The 16,716-nt window shown below is 54.9% G+C and overlaps 1 protein-coding gene across 2 annotated transcripts; it reads right to left on the reverse strand.

The window, feature by feature from the left end:
* Positions 1-1,855: 1,855 nt before the first annotated feature.
* On the reverse strand, positions 1,856-13,982 carry PMM1 (phosphomannomutase 1). 2 transcript variants are annotated; one of them, XR_010606545.1, is made up of 9 exons: positions 13,898-13,982; positions 13,681-13,798; positions 12,702-12,778; positions 12,410-12,501; positions 9,993-10,092; positions 9,072-9,147; positions 5,585-5,700; positions 4,051-4,849; positions 1,856-3,967 (listed from the first exon to the last, which is right to left on the reverse strand). XR_010606545.1 is itself a non-coding variant. In XM_065640551.1 (8 exons), the coding sequence occupies exons 1-8, from the start codon at positions 13,967-13,969 to the stop codon at positions 4,727-4,729; spliced, it is 774 nt and encodes a 257-aa protein (XP_065496623.1). In that variant the 5' UTR covers positions 13,970-13,982; the 3' UTR covers positions 1,856-4,726. The 2 variants fall into 2 exon arrangements, 1 of the variants encoding a protein (XP_065496623.1); XM_065640551.1 differs by having other exon boundaries at positions 1,856-4,849.
* Between the last annotated feature and the right edge of the window lie 2,734 nt (positions 13,983-16,716).

Here is a 16,716-nt window from a genome sequence, read left to right on the forward strand (position 1 = left end):
GCACTTTTCTTGGCTCGGTGCTGACATGGTTTTGGGGAGATGGCTGCCTTCTCCTCTGCCTCCCCTTGTCCCCCCAGGCCCCTGGGGACCCCCCTTCCCACGTGTGTGTGTGTGTCTGTGCACATCTGTAGCTTGCCGGGGAGGGCGAGGGGCTGAGGGGTTTGAGTAGCCTTGGCCATGGGGTGAGAACAGCCACCTCTTCCCCTGCCCTTCGCTGTAGGCAGGGTCTTGTATACAAAGCACAAATTTCGGGTTTGGTCTTCTCCGCCATACTGTGGCCAGGCAGGCTCCTGCAGCCCTGGGGAGGGACAGTGCAGAGGGTGGAGGGGTGGGGGTGGCATGAACCCATCCGGGCCTGAACTGACCCCAGGGAAATGGTGCCTGCACCCATGCTCTGGGGATTACCAGCATCTTAAGGGGTTTATTTCAGAACAGGACAAGCAGCCCCCTGAGCGGGGAGGATGACAGCGGCCCCCTGGCACCCACTCAGTGGGAGCCCCAGAGCTAGTGGAGAGGAGCATTTTCCACCTTTCTGGCCGCCGCTGTTGCGGTGGGGACAGAGGTCTGCCGTAAGCAAGGAGAGGAGGGTGTCAATGCTGGTGCCATGCAGGACAGTTGTGGATTCGGGGTGACCACCATGTGCTGCCACAGCCCAGGCTGTTGTGGGGACTGTTCCGGGACCCCGCAGCCCACCTCACTGCCAACCCAAAACCTGGCTCACCCAGGGGCTGCGGTGACGCCGGCTCGGGCCCCAGGCATCCCTGGGACACGCAGTCAGCTTGGCCAAGGCAAACTGTGTTTGATTCTTTTTTTTTCCTCTCTTTTTTTTGGGAAATAAACTAAACCCCTAGATTTGTTGGTGTTTTTACAACTCTGGTGTCGTTCCCACCTGTCTGACCGTGTGTCGACCTTTGTAACATTGGCAATAAACCATTAAAAGTGACTTTCCCTTGAGCGTTGCCAGTCCCAGCTCTTTGTCCTCTGTGTGTGTGTCGCAATGGAGACGCTGTTGGCTCTCCCAGGTAAAGGACCTGGAGCGTTCAGGGACTCTGCCCTGGTGAGGCCACATCTGCAGTACTGCATCCAGTTCTGGGCTCCCTGGTTTAAGAAGGACAAGGAATTACTGGAGGGAGTCCAGCGGAGGGCTACGAAGATGATGAGGGGTCTGGAGCATCTTTCTTAGGAGGAAAGACTAAGAGAGCTGGGTCTGTTCAGCCTGGAGAAGAAAAGGCTGAGAGGGGATCTTATCAATGTTTATAAATATCCCAGGGGTGGGTGTCAAGAGGAGGGATCAGACTCCTTTCAGTGGTGCCCAACAATAGGATGAGGGGCAACTGGCACCGTCTGAAGCACAGGAGGTTCCATCTAAACATGAGGAGAAATTTCTTTACTCTGAGGGTGCCAGAGCACTGGAACAGGCTGCCCAGAGATTCTGGAGTCTCCTCCTCTGGAGACATTCAAAACCTGCCTGGACACATTCCTGTGCGATCTGCTCTAGTTGAACCTGCCTTAGCAGGTGGGTTGGACTAGATTGTCTCCAGAAGTCCCTTCCAACCCCAACCATGCTGTGATTCTGTAGGATTTATCCAAACGGCAGGACAGACTCACCCGCCTCCTCACAGCATGTTCCTGGGGTCCTCCAGCCTTACTCGGGGTGGGGGCGCAGACCCTGAGCCTGTGATGGGAGGCTGCTGCCCACCAGGAGGGGTGACCAGGACTGGGGCTGGTCCCCCACTCCCGTGGGGATTTCAAATTGCAGCTGCCTGCTGTCTGGCTGCATTTCGCCCCAGCAGAGCCCAGCACAAAGCACACACTGCCTCCAGCCGCTGCTTGTTGTAGCTTTAATATGATCAATTTAATTTGTTTTAATATATATATATGTATTTAAATATATTAATTTAACAGCTGGTATCAGCCAGACAGGAGCTGCCCGTCTTGCACAGATACGGAGTCATATGGCACGATGGTCCCCAACGTGGGGCCTGCCACATCCGCTCGCTCACACACACGGGGAGAAACCCCCACTCAGGCCGTGGGCACCTACTAGGAGAGGAGCATCATGGCAAAGGGGTCTCGGAGACAGGCGTGCACTGTCCCCTAGGTGTAGGGCTCCCACCCCACCGCTGTGCCTCATCCCTGCATGCAAAAACACAGGGCAGGCAGCTGGGGCTTGGTGGCCCTGCTCGAGCAGTGGGGTAGGACCAGATGACCCCCAGAGGTCCCCTCCAGCCTCAACCATTCTGTGGCTCTGAGACTCTGGGGCTGCCCCAGCTACTTTGGATTCCATCCTCCTCCTCATCCTTCCAGCAGGACAAGGTCTCCTGGTGGGAGGTGCCTCCAACTAGCCCAAGCTTGGTGTAAGACAGAGACAGGAATGGGGAAGGGTCCTGAACTTGATATCACCCATGCACATGTGAGCTCCTGAGCAGAGAAAGCGATGGCTGGTGCCTCCAAGGTCATCCCTGCCTCTGCCCTGCTCGCTCTGCAACTCCCCACACCCTGAGCACGGGACGTGCTGCCGCCAGGCGCAGCCTTGGACAGAGACAGCCCTTTCCTTCAAATATACAAGGCATCTCAGTGCCCCAGGCCACCACGGTTCCTCGTGCCTTCAGGCCAGGCCCTGCTCTTCATGGACCACGTCCTCTAGAGATCCTGCTGACTTTGAATAGACTTACAGGAAATATAAGCCCCTAAACCCACACAGAACCTGATCCACAGTGAAACAGAGAAGGAGGAACTACAGAACACACGATTCCTCCATGGAGGTTGCAGTGGAGGGCCAAAATCAGTGGCCTGTGAAAAGGGTACCTTGCAGCCAGGCTTCCCCAGCAGGTCCTCTTCTCCCATGCAGAAATTTTCTCTGCATAGAAAGAGGAATTTGTGCATTTTGGGGAGATTTCTGGATGCTGGGCAGACTGCTGCACTCATGCAAATGTGATGTATTACAGCCCTGATGTGCTGTAGATTTAAGAGCTGAAGTTAGGTGGAGGAGACACCACCCACCAGCACTGGTCACGCAGCACCCGGCTCCTGTGGCCAAGGCAGCAGTGCCAGGGTCCACTCAGGACTCTGCCTGTGACAACGTGGGAGCCCTGCCCTGGGTCTAAAAGCACCAACATATCTTGCCTGAGGAACTTGGCCCCTTGGTTGAGTGGCAGTAGCCAGCTGAGAAACTTTTCTCTGTAGACCAGCTGCCAGGTGGGAGATGAAGAGCAATGGCGAGGAAAGCGGGAACAGGAGAAAAAGATGAGAGAAAACAAGACCAAGAGATGGGGCAGTGCCACACCAGCAGGGATGTGCTGAGAAAAGCTCCCAGGGAGCAATCCGGGGAGCTTTTGCAGGAACCTCTGGCACATTCCAGGTCCACAAACACCAGACACGTGTGCCCTGGGCAGCTATAAGCAGGACACAACCCTGGAGGGGATCACTGAGCTCCTCCTGAGCACCAAGTTGTGACTAACGTCACCAGTGCAGTCACATACCCCAGCATAATGGCCAGGAATAAAGGGGCCAAAGGGTCAGGGACCAAAGGAGAGATGTGGTTTTGCAACTCACGAAGACCCGGAGAAGAGGGGAGCAGGAGGACAGCTGCACTGGAGAACTCACGTCCCTAAAGGTGGGACATAAACCAAGCACGTGGGACAAGATGGGTTGGAAAGCTTGGAGGGCACTGTTGCGTGCGTAACTCCGTTGGCACAAGGAACAAGGTCTGGCCTGTGTTGGTCCTCTCTGAAAATGTCTCTGTCAGGATGATGGAAAGCTGAGCACTGTGAAGAAAGGGGACTCGCCCTGTTCTGAATGCCCCATGTTAGGTTTTGTCACTGGTACATCTGTGACACCTAATGGACACACTGGGGGGAAGGCTGCTGGGAAGCCTTCTGTCCCCAACAGCTCCGCAGGGTGCTCTGCACAGGCCAGGCACCCGGGGTCCTCCAGCCGCACCAGGCGAGGTCTGACTTCACAGCTTCTGCAGAACACAGCAAATAAACCCATAGTGGCTTTTTGGGGTATTTTTTGTAAGCTAAAGAGAGATTTAGTTTCTTCATGCACCTGAGCAAAAATCAGAGCAGGAGCAGAGTATTTGTAAAACTGTCTTTCCCAGGTCACCTGAAGGGACTGGCACGGGGTGGCACCAAGGTGAAGGACGCGGTGATGTTCTCCATTAGAATGCACAATGCTGCAAGGAACCAGGGTCCCAGCTACTGCTTCCTACCACAGGCTTGGGACAAACTGCCTTCCTGGCCTCTGGCTGCAGAGCAGCTCTGGTGAGAGCAACTCAGCAGCCCCATCCTCCCCGGCCAAGGGCAAGGGGGAGAGAAAGGTGAGACACATGTTCCCTCCTGCAGAAGTGTTAAGATAAATAGAGTGAAAAAGAAGAGGTGGTTGAGCACGGGATGGACACACACACACGCTCGTGTGACTGGCCCTTTCAAATGCTTCCCGACCACAAAAGCATCTGCATCACCGCCCCCCACAAACCAAACTGTCAAGAGAGAAGTTTTGCTGGAGGTGAGGACGGTCTGGTCCCACAAGCCCCGGCCGCAGGTGGGGAGCACTGAAAAGCTGCTCAGCAAAGGTCCCTCCTGCACACCCACCTGCGTTACCTCCTGACCACCTCTGGCAAGTGGTTTTTTTCTGTCTACCCTGAGGACATTTCTCAAACGAAGGTGCTTTTCCTGGTGGGGGGAAAGAGTGAGGCCGGGACAGGGCTGCAGGGACCTGGCAGTCAGCACTCGTTTGCTCTCTCTGGAAAGAAGATTTCGCGGCATCGCTGGACCGTGTCCTGGGGGGACTGGACGCTGTGTCCCACCGTGCGGGGATCATCATAGATTTCATAATCATTCCCTCCCTGCAGGGGAATAGAAAAAAGGGAAAATGTTAACAGGGTGTCCACAGAGCACCCTCATCCACGAATCTGCATCTTGCTCTGTCCTGTGAAGATCTGGGGTGGGAGCCGGGGCTGGGCAGGCAGGGACCTGCTGGGGAGAGGCTGCCAGGGCTTTGCTGGCCCAGGGAGGCAGAAGAGGCTGGGCTGGGAGCCCTGCTCCCTCCCCTCTCCAAAGGATGAGGAAGGTCCTAGACCAGCAAAGCTTGCCCAGGAGCCTGGGGTTAACCTCTGCCCTGTCTGTGGAGGGGCTAGCAGAAGGTGGGTGGGCACATTTTGGAGGGCAGATGTTGCCATAATCTGGAAAGAGCTGAGTCGATAGCCAAGCTGGTCTACAGCAGCAAGGAAGCATCATCCTCCACCATGCTGAAGGGAAGGTGAAGCTGTTCCTGCTGTTGAAAAGCCCTCTCCTAAGTGCTGGGGGCTCATGTTTTGGGTCCCGAGGGCCGCAGGAGCGGCTGCCCCCCTCCCGAGGGTGCCGGGGGGAGGAAAGTGATGCTGAGGTGGACCTGCTCCCCAGCACAGTGAATCCAGGGTGATTTCCCCATGACCCAGCAGGCCTGCAGCCATCACGAGCCTGCTGCAAACAGGCACCACTCAAGAGCATCTCTCCCCCTCACACTGCTGGAGGTCTGTGTTGGCCTCCTGCGCCTCCACACAGGAAAGCAGCCACGTGTGGGGCAAGTGGGGCATACTCACAGGGGTGGTCTCGTTCCCAAAGAAGTGGATGGTGTCAAATCTCTCATCGTCGAGCACGTTGAGGCAGTAGCGCTTGTCCCAGCCCTCTGGGAAGACGTCAAAACTGATCATGCCACCTGCCAGCAGAAGGGAGGGCATCAGGCAACGATGGTGGGAGCTGTCAGGGTGTCCCCCAACCCTGGGACAGGCAGGAGGAGGGGAAAGGGCCGGATGTCTGTGGGGAGCCCCCACCCCAAACAGCAGCCAGGCACCTGCTCTGCCTTGGTGTGCCTCTCCAGCACTTGGCTAGGACAGCGACAGATGCTGTTCCTATGACAACGGGCTGGAGTGACATCAGCGTGGCTGGGGTGACATCAGCACTGCTCCCCTAACTGCAGGCAAGCTGGAACCAGAGGGCTGCAGGGGGGGATGCTGCGGTGGCAGGTCCCAAAAGACGCATCTTTTGGAGGAGATTTGAGGTCACACCTTGCAGGTAGCATCAGCATGTTCTGTGTCCCGACAGGGGACAATGTCCTTGGAGACTGGCACCAGTCTCTCTCCTAGACTCCTGTGCAGACATCGCTGGCCCTTCTACAACCACTGCTCTGATGCTCCTTAACCCCACAGGGACTGGGGGCTCTGGCACCCTAGAACCATAGAATGTCCTGAGTTGGAAGGGACCCATAAGGATCACTGAGTCCAACTCCTGTCCGGGCATAGGACAACCCCAAAATTCACACCATGTGTATGCACACATGAAGCAAACCACATGCACTGCACAGTTCATGGGTCCCAGCTGGTCGCCCCGCAGGCCCCCAGCAGGCTCTGCACACAGGTCAAGGACCAAGGACCTTGCCATGGAGGTACCATAAACACGTCAACATAATCGGGGCATGACCCGGGCCTGTCACCTCTCGCCAGGAGAGTCAAGTGCGAGTTGCCAACATCTGGAGGGTTACCAAGGCGGATGGGTCAAACGTACAGAGGTCAGGGAGCTTTCCCAGAGAGCACGTGTACGCGTGCACATGGACACCCACAGCTACCAATGGTGAACAAACCTCCCAGCCCTTGCTCATAGACCAGGCAGAGTTTACCCCAGCACTGAGCTGCCTTTTGGGGGTGACTGGAGGCAGCTCCTTCCCCATCCTCTTGAGCTGCCCCAATGTGTGCAAAGGCTGCAGAGTCAGACCCTTCTCCCAGCATCAACACAGGTGACAGGTTCCTTCTAAGCCTGCGACTCAGGGCACACGGATGTTTGAGTCTTGCTCGGAGCCAGAAGGAACAGGGATTTGAGCTTCGATGTGCATCCTCCTGCCAGTTCAGGTCTCTGCTCCTCTTGGTTTCAAGGGGACTCTCTACTTCTCCAGGCAATCTACTGGGCCACCAGCAATCCTGGAGTTTCACGCTCTCCTTCATAAATCTCTTAGGAAAGGGGTGAGTAGACAGGTAACCACAGGTACCCACAGGCACAGTCCCTGCTGCGCTGATCCCCCAGGCTGTTCAAATGTGCACATCCTGATGCCATGCTCCTCTCCTCCCTAGCTGGTTGAAGTGTGCATGTTGGTCTGGAGATCCCAAACCAACCTTCCTTAGAGGCTGAGGGGCTGGGGATGGAGCCTGTGTGCCCAGCTCGGGGCAAAGGATTCACCACTGGACAGGATGCCCTGGGCAGGATGCTGTGATATGGATGGGAGCAAGTACCCTACGAACTCAGGGATGGGGATGCCCCCAGGCTCGCAGAGGCGCCAGCATCAGAGCAGGAGCTAAACTTGGTTAACCTCATTAAATTCCTTCCTGATTTTGTATCCAAAGCCATTTATCTGTGAAAAACGCTGCATTTCACTGCGTTCTGGCTTTAAAAACTGAGCTGGGCAGCAAGAAGGGGCTCCTGATGCCAGCTGGAGAAGGTAGGAAATCAAAGAGAGAAAAAGTCGTGTGGAGGACAGCCCGCACTGTCCCTTGTCTGGGCAGAGCACGGGTCTGGGGATGCAGGGAGGTCTCGTACCACCTCTGGGACTTGCGTCCTCCACAGCCTGGGACAAGGCACATGGAGCCGGTTTGGCAGAAGAGCCTCATTTCCATGTGTCCCTGTTTTTTGGATGCCTGACCTGAGACACCCCGCGTTTTCTTTGTGGAGGAGCAGGGTGACCGCAACTCCCCTTGTCTTCATGCTTTCACACAACAGGTCCGGGCTCTTCATGGCAGCTTCCCAAAGTCAGAGGAGAAAAGCCCATTGTTCTGCTCTTGTCCCCCACGCCTGCAGGGACACGGTGGCAGGGACCTTGTCCTTGTCTGCTGTGACAAACGGTGTGTGCCAGTGCTGCAGGCAGCCCCTGGCAGGACGCTGAAGGCAAGGGGAGGCTCTCAGGAGGAAAAGCCCTTGCAGGACCAGAGGGCCAGACCCTCGGTACTGGTCCACACTGGGTGCAAGAGTGGGATGTCACACTACCTCCCCATCTCGTCACCCTCTTGCCCTTTAGCTATCCTGCCATGTGGCACCTTCTTATCTCACACATACCCACCGCTCTGCTTCAGCCCCACCACTTACACACCCTCATTTTCCTCCCTGTCCTGGCCAGACTCCCAGCATTGCTCAAGTCTCTCCTTTGATTCCTTGCCTTCGGAAAGCCAGCTGTAAGAGTGCACCTTCACCCCAAGAAGCAGCCCTGCAGAACGCCACAGCATGCAGCTGCAAACTCCCTGCCTCTCGGCAGCTCTTCCTCCAGGAAGATGTTTCCCTCCTAGCCAATCCTCCCAACAAACCCCAGAGCTGAGACATGCTTGAGGCTCCTGTTTCCCTTCCCAGGGAGGGCTGTGTGTGCCCGGAGCTCTGCTGGCCACCTTGCTGCTGACACTTGAGCCAGGACAGACCTCCTGGGCAGGGGTGGGCTCTGCAGAGCTGGCTGAAATTAAGGCAGGGATAACGTCACAGGACAGAAACCTGCCTGTCTGGCTGATTCCCAGAGAGACAAATCTGCAGCACCATTTATTCTCATAGAATCGTAGAACAGTTTGGGTTGGAAGGGACCTTCAAAGGCCGTGTAGTCCAACCCCTTGCAATGAGCAGGAACATCTTCAACTAGATCAGGTTGCTCAGAGCCCCATCCAGCCTGGCCTTGAATGTCTCCAGGGATGGGGCATCTACCACCTCTCTGGGCAACCCGTGCCAGTGTTTCACCATCCACATTGTAAAAAATCGCTTCCTCATGTCTAGCCTGAACCTTCCCCCCTTTAGTTCAAAACGATCACCCCTTGCCCTGCCGTAACAGGCCCTGCTAAAAAGTCTGTCCCCATCATTCTTATAGGCCTGTTTCTCTGCTGTCACCCTGCTGTGAATGCCAAGGTGACACCCCCATGGCGGCTCTCCAGGAACAGAAGCTCCTCGTGCTCTTACCAGGGTCTCCAGGCCCCCAGGGGAGCAGGCAGGATTCCAGCTTCCTTTCCCAGAATTTTATGGGAAACATGATAAAGAGGCAAGGGCAAAGCCAGGGAAGCCACCTCCACTCACCTCGAGAGAAACGCAGACCTTTGCCAGCAAACTCCCTCTGCAAGGCTGCCACAAACTTCTCCCGGATCCGCTCTTTCTGCAGAGAAGGAGGAGAGGGAAGGAAGGAGGGTTTGAATGATTAGATTTTCACAGTCTATCAGAGTCCACCATAAGCTGGGCAGCTCTGGCTTATTGCATTCCCCTTTCCCACCTGCCCCCAGTATAATGCCATTTAGTCAGCTTTCACCAGTCCTGCCCAGTGCCGGTGTAAAAAGACACCAGCTCAGGACAGCGCCAGGAGGCTCCTGGGAACAGCAGATCCCAGCCCCTCCTTGGCAATGAAATGCAACTGCTTCAACTTCCCAGAAGCCCAGTTCATAAACCAGAGCCTCCAGCTTTGCTGAAAAAGTTTTGCAAAGTCTTGAAAAGTCTCTTGATGCCAAGACTCTCCCACTCCAGGCAGAAACTGCCAGGAGCATGGGCCAAGCCTTCCAGAGATCTGCCCAGCAGATTCGCTGTGGCCCTCCCAGTCTGGAAGGCCCACTGGTTCCAGCTCTGTTGGGGCTGGGGGAGTGGGAAAGAGAAGACAGCTGCTGGGCCAGCCTGGAGGGATGGTGCAACCTGAGAAGTTTAAGTCTCTCTGAGGTTTTCAGTGCAATTCTACCTTTGGCTACTGTAAACAAGGAGACGCCCTGTTAAATAGGTGCCTTATTCCCTGGGGCCTTCCCACAAGGAATCCTGCTGGCCACCCTGTTGCATCAGTGGTCCCCAATGAAGTCAAATTCTTCCATTCATCTGTGCCTCTTTTACTACTATGAATAGTTATGCTATTGATTAAATGACAGCTGAGAAGACGAAAATAAAATGGGGGGCGTGAAAAGACATTTTCAGATGAGATTTCAAAAGTGGTATACAAGGAGAGCCTGAGTCTGGCCCGTCTACCTTGTCCAGCTCAGAGAACTCGATTCGCTCCTCTGGCGTGCAGCTCCGACCGATCGGGGAGATGTTCAGCATCCCGTTGCGAAACTCAATGAAGGTTCCTCTGTGGGTGGGCAAGGGTGCAGGGTTACTGGGATAGGGAGAAAAAACCCAGACCTTTCCAGGGACATGCAGGAGGAAAAAAGCCATGCCCACTCATGGGTGCTTCACGCCAGGTATCAATAACTCTGCTTAAGGTTGACAAGGGGGTCATAGTTTTATAAAAAGAGACTGTGAGAGAAGAGAAATAAACAGTTCCTGTGTGCCCTGAGGAGAGGCTGGAAGCAACAAGCTTAGGTGAGGTGGTAGAAAATATTTTCTAATGTTGTAATAACTGCAAGGACAACTATTGCCTGGGCTCAAACAACCACCAGATGGGACTGTGGCATCTCCACCCCTGGAGGGTTTTAAGAAATGTTGGGTGAAGTTGGCAGTACGTTGGGGCAGTGGGATGAAACAGCTCAGTGTAACTCACTGCTGTGGTCCGGTGGCAGGCTGATGAGCAATCAGAATCTCCTCGTGAGATACAAATCAGGTAGGACCCGCAGGGCCTTCACATCTCCTGTTTGTTCCCTGCACTTTTGACTGCAACTCTTATCTAAGCTTTCATGGACAGGACCGAGGTCCTGCTTGCCGCCCTCACCTTGCACTGGGATCCCTAGGCTGCTACTTCCTCGGTGGGCTGGTTCAAAGCACTAAGCCAGCAGAAAACTGCTCCTTTCTTTTCTCTTTGCTAGAAGCCCAGCCAGTTCTGTTTGCTTATCACCTTGGAATAGCTCACCCGGGGGTCAGACAGGTACCAGCACTGGTGGGGCAGAAACACCAGGGGATGGCAGCACTGCCGATTTGAAAACAGATTGAAACTCTTGTGGAAACCTAGCTGGGGCAGGAAGATCCTCTTCTATGTCCAGCTGAGGAGCCCTGAGCTAATTAACCCTCTAATGTCCAGCTGAGGAGCCCTGCACTCATTAACTCTCTGATGTGGCTCCCAGCCCTGCCTGCTGTTTCTCCGTGACAAAGTGCTTACCACGCTGAGTCTGGGGAAAAACTCCACCTCCTGTCTCGTAACACAGTGAAGAACATCATGGGGAACAGACACACAGGCAGCCATGCCTGAAGCCTGGGAACAGCATCTCTGCAGCATCGAGGGTTTGCTGGCTCATGCCCCAGCCCAAGACTCAGGACATGAGGGTTAAAGTCCTTGCTTTGCTAGAAATCCCATAAGCCTAAATCCACAGAGGCACTCGGGAACTGAAACTTCACCCAGCTGTTGGGCAACCAGACAGCAATGAGGCAACCAAACAGCCTGGAGGGTTCTGGGTCCAGCCTACACTTTTGGGGGAATGTTCAGCCAGCAGTCCTGTCACAAGGAGCCACCCTGGCCCCTCTCACTGGTCCTCTTATTGCCACATGCTGAGTCACATCAGGCAACTAATCTGGATTACAGTTTAGCAACATTTACCAGCTAAATTTTGACCAGACAGCTCTCCTGCTGGGGTTCATTGTACAAACACGAGAGGAGAGCAGGAACAAACAGCCAGGATGAGGAGAGGGCAGAGCCATTGCTTTCAACAGCACTGCTGGCTCGTGCTACCCTGAAGTGTTTGTGAAACCGTGGTCTGAGGGGTGGTTTGACGCTGCACCCAGCCTGGTTTAACTGCAGGCTGCCTGTGAAAGAGGTCCTCCTGCTCTCCCCTTCTACCTCCATGCCATCTGTTCCCTCTCTGTCTTTTCTGTGATAATAGGACAAGCCGATCCAATGGAAAACTACTCTTTTCTTCCCTGGCAGTGGCATAGTCTTCCTTCAGAGGAGATGCACCGACTCAGCTCAGCCTGTGGCTGCGGGATCTCAAGGAGGAAGCAGACGGGGACACACAGTTGAGGGGGGCAGAGCAGGGCCAGCCCTATTACCACTGGCATCAAGCGACACTGGCTTAGAAACAGAGTGAAACCGTGTGCTCAGGCACTGGACCTCCCATCTTAAGAGCCATTGTTTGTCTGTTTGGAAATTCATACAACCAATGATGCCTGATGCCCTGACCAGTAACGAGTCGGTACCATTGTCCTAAACGAGATGCATGCAGTGGCTGTACCCTGCTTCCCAGGGAAGAAAGTCCGAGGGGCAAAACAGCAGGCATTATGCTAAAAAATAGTGCTGACTCTCCAGAACAAAGGTCCTCTTCCATTATTTGCTCACAGTGCCCAGCTCAGTGAGACAATGATCCTACACAGGGCCTCAAGATGCTAAGATAAAACCTGGAGCACAACAAGCCCAGTAGCTCAGCTGTCCTTAGGAGAGCCCTGGAGCCCAGAGCTCCCTAGAAATCAAGAACACAACTGCCATTTGCAGTCACACGACTGCCATTTGCTTGTGGCCTTACCGTTTCTTGGGCAGCTTCAGCAGCGCCATGTAGTTGAGACAGAAGTTGATTAGATCCTGCAGCAGCTCTTCCCCCAGGTGGTCCTGAATGGCCTGTGGGAGGAGAAGGGGGAATGAGGAAGGTGCTTGACCTCCATGGAACCCACCCGAGAACATGACCTGGAGGAGTGGAACATTCAGACCTGGCATTTGAGGAGAAGAGGCTGCCCATCTGCCTGGGGCCAGGCACTGCTCCCCATGGTATGCAAAGCACAGGGAAGGAGAGCCATGGCTGCAAGGAGAGCTGGACCTACCTGCTTGGAGACCAGCTGCCCGTTCTTGTATTGCACTGTGCCGTTCTCTGCGAAGACATAGTCAAACTTATCGATAACTGAGGGGGGAGGAAACAAAAGAGGAAACATGAGTAGTGCCTGGGAAAAGGCGCCAAAAGGACTGGGCTCAGGACTGAGACATCCTCCTGGTTCCTTAGTACCGCGCTTTCCACATCTTCCATGCTCCACAAAGGGCCACCCACCCGCCTGGCTCTCCACAAAGCGGGCAAGGAGATTATCTTCTGCTCACAGGTGGGGAGCTGACGCATGCAGGGGGAAGTGACCTGAGCGAGGTCACGGGCTGAATCAGTGGCAGGACAAAGATAAGGGCTCCAAAATGTCAGGCTTTCAACCACGTGCGTGCTACTCCGCTCTCTCTCCTCCCCTTCCCACTGTCAGGGCGCTGGGGTGATGCAGTTACTGGTTATCTAACTCCAGCCCCTCCTGCAACCCAGACACACAGCTGCCGACTCAGCCATCAGCCTCAGCCGGGAATTTCTCCATCTCCCTCCATCACCGAGGCAGAGCTCGGAGTCCGGCTGCACTTGGCATCCATGCCAGAGAATGAAAACAAGGTGGAGGGAGCAGGGGCTGCCCCCTCGCCCTCCAACTCTTTACCCCATGTCCCTGTTTGAACACGATGAGGAACCCCCCCCGGAGACCCCACCGTGGAGCAGCAGGGAGGCAAAATTTGCAAGCGGCTCCTGCCCACTGCGCGGGGGTGGCGGGGACGGGGGGAAGCTGTCAGAGCCCAGATGAAGCTCGTACAAAGCCGAGGCCGGAGCTGGCAGCGTGGGCTGGAGCATCCCTGCCTGCCGGCCCCGCCTGCGCTCCGCAGCGGCAGGAAGCGCGGAGCGGCGGCTCCTGCCGGGGCACGGCCAGCAGCCCCGAGGGCGGGCTCAGGGTCAGATTCAGGACACAGGAGACCCCCCCCGGGGGAACCTCGTCGGCCGCATCTCACCTTCGTCCCCGTCCCCCAGCTGCTCCGCTATCTTGGCGTAGTCCGAGCCTCCCACCACGCCGATCTGCACCCTCTCCCGCAGCTCCCGCAGGAACGCGTCCACCTCCGGCGCGATTTTCTGGAGGGGAAGCAGCGGGTGAGGCCACGGCCGGCTCCGCCACGCTCACCTCGGCTCCCACCGCGCCCCCAAAACTCCGTGCCCCCCGTGCCTTGCTACCTGCCGAGCCGGCGTCAGGGTCCCGTCCACATCGAAGAGGCACAGCACCCGGCCCCGCGCTGCCGCCGCCATCCCCGCCGCCGAGCCGGCCTCTGCGGGCGGGAGGCGGGACCGCGCCGGGGCGGCGATGGCGGCCGCGCCGCCCTCCCCGGGAACCAGCGTGCGGCGGCTGCCCGGGGGGCGGCCCCGGAGGACCCCTCCGCCGTGCCCCCATGTCTCCGAAGGCCCCTTCAATGATGCCTTAACGTGCAGGTCTTGAACGGCTTCCCTGCTTCCGCTCTCCCTTTAAATCCCTCGCTTTAGAGCCCTAACGCAGGACCTGGGAGTTTGGGGGGGTGGTGTTTTCACGTTTGCTGTTGTGACTGCAGTGTCCCCCCCGCATTTAGGGGCTGGATTGAGCTACCTGGCAAGCTCAGCTCCTCTGGGGGTTCCTGTGTCCTAAGGAAGGGGAGAGGAGCAGGATGCCTTGCCCTGGTTAGTCGCCATGCCTCACCTCGCATTTCCAAGAGGATGCTGCTAACAGCTGATATTTTCACTGGAGAAGTGCAGTTTTCAGCCTCCACCCCTCTGCACAAAGCCAAATCTATTTCTTGCAGTAACTTTTGCTTTGACCCGCTTAGCAGTTACCACATAAGTTGTTTAGGATTTAATCAGACCATCTGGACAGTTCATATTCATATGGCTCTGTATTACGCTGGCCTGATATGTAATGGTGGGCAGCATGCCTGGCTGCCATCTCCTACAGTAATTCCTGAATTATTTTCCAATATCAATATCTGGTGACAGAGCACTGGAACAGGCTGCCCAGGGAGGTTGTGGAGTCTCCTTCTCTGGAGACATTCAAAACCCGCTTGGACGCCTTCCTGTGTAACCTCATCTGGGTGTTCCTGCTCCGGCGGGGGGATTGGACTGGATGATCTTTTGAGGTCCCTTCCAATCCCTAGCATTCTGTGATTCTGTGATCAAGAACAACCTACACAGAACATTAAATCCTTTTTGCTCACAGTCAGCTTGCCTTCTCTCCTGAGATCGTGCTCAGCGTGCTGAGCTAGGTTGGAACTGGGGGGGAGGTTGTTTTTTTTTTTATGGTCTGCTTGTTTTTTCTCAGTATTATTTTCTTCCAGGACATTGTGGAATGTCCTGTGGAATGTCCTTTTCCTAGTTTTCCACCAGATTCCTCTCAAAATGAAGTATTCAGGTGCCTTCACGAGTTCTGGGTTTTACTCAATGAAAGGTGGATGTACAGAAACAATGTTAATAATTTGCTTTTGTGCCATTGCCTTGGACAAGGTTTACCAAAACCAAAATATCCTTAGCTACTTGCTGGGGAAGGCATTCATTGTGTCCACCAGTTAATGTCACCAGGACAGCTATTTCCGTGCTGTTTCTATGAGTTGCCTCCGTAACATAGTGAATCAGGCAGTCTTGGATCGCCATTACAAGTGTTATTTGCCCTTGCATAGATGTTCCTGCAAAATCATGGTCTCTGGGGCCTTCTGAATCAGACAATGGTTACAATCTCCCACCTTTGGAAAGCTGGACTCTTTTCTCAGACGCTTTGAAGCTCCCAGAATGGTTTCTCAGCACCCAGTTGCTTAGTATGCAATTGGGTGCTGAAGTTTTAGTTCAGTGTAGGGTTATGCTCATTTATAGGTCTGATTACATATATCCCTCATCAGTTAATGTGTGGATGCTTACTCCAGAATATGAATACTTTAAAGTGTGCCTACCATGGCATGCTGAAGAGTGAGTAGAGATGTCTTCATGGATTCAGGTTGCTTGACTACCAGAAGCCAAAGAGCTGCTCCCTCATGCAGCAGAGCCATGAGCTAACACCCAGGACTCTCAGAAGGCAGCCACGGGGTCAGATACGTGGTGAACTAAGAGGGTTCAGGAATGCAAACCTTTCATTTTTCATAAGCCACAACATGGATGAGACTTCCCACGTCTGGGTGGAAGCGGTACATTAGGAGAACCTGCCAGTTCGCTCCTATTGCAGCCCTGGCATTGTAGCAGCACTGGGTGCTGTAGACCCAGCTGCCCCATGGTCTTGTCACCTGCTGCTCCCACCTGCAGCTTTCTTGTCCAGGAGAGACCTTCCTCCTTGCCTCTTCCATTGGCATTGCTCTGGACATCCCAAAAGCAGGAGCTGCTCTCCCTGGGCCCAGGTGCATCCCTGCGCTGTGAGGCAGCAGTGCCACCTCGGGGAACTTTCCAGAATTGGGAAGTCTGCTAAAATACGGGTCAGCGTTCGCATTTTTGCACTCCTACAGTGCCATCGGGTTTATGCTATCAGGAGAGGTTTCCAAAACGTGAACTACTCGCTGTGCCTTCTCCAGCTTATTTGTCACGCTGCTTTGTAAACTGCTGAAGTCAAAACAGCTCTCCCAGCACCCCCACTGCCTTTTGGTCTCAGCCGGTGAGGACCTGTGCCACCATGGTTTCCCCAAGTATGAGTCTGCCTGTCGGTGCAGTGCACAGCTGTGTACTGCTGTGCTTGTTCCTTCATCTCGGTCAGCTCTGAGAACAGGGCTGCTGCTGCTCTTTCAGTTATTTAATACTTGGCACTGAAACCACTCCTAACACAATCCCTTGGTTGCTGCTCAGGCAGCAGCTGTCATCATGAATACAATCTCTGTTCCTAGCAGCAAGGACAAATATTTTGTTTGAAGTTTAGAAGCCAAGTGGCTGTGAGCACCGGCTTACACTGCTTAGAGCTGCCATAAAGGTCAAAGTTTTCCTTTTATATGTGTTCCCAGGTATTTTGTGTGTGGCTAGTACTGGTACTTGATAGCAAACCAGCATCACGTCTGAGTAAC

This window comes from Caloenas nicobarica, chromosome 1 (genome assembly GCF_036013445.1).
Source record: "Caloenas nicobarica isolate bCalNic1 chromosome 1, bCalNic1.hap1, whole genome shotgun sequence".
Classification (NCBI taxonomy): domain Eukaryota; kingdom Metazoa; phylum Chordata; class Aves; order Columbiformes; family Columbidae; genus Caloenas; species Caloenas nicobarica.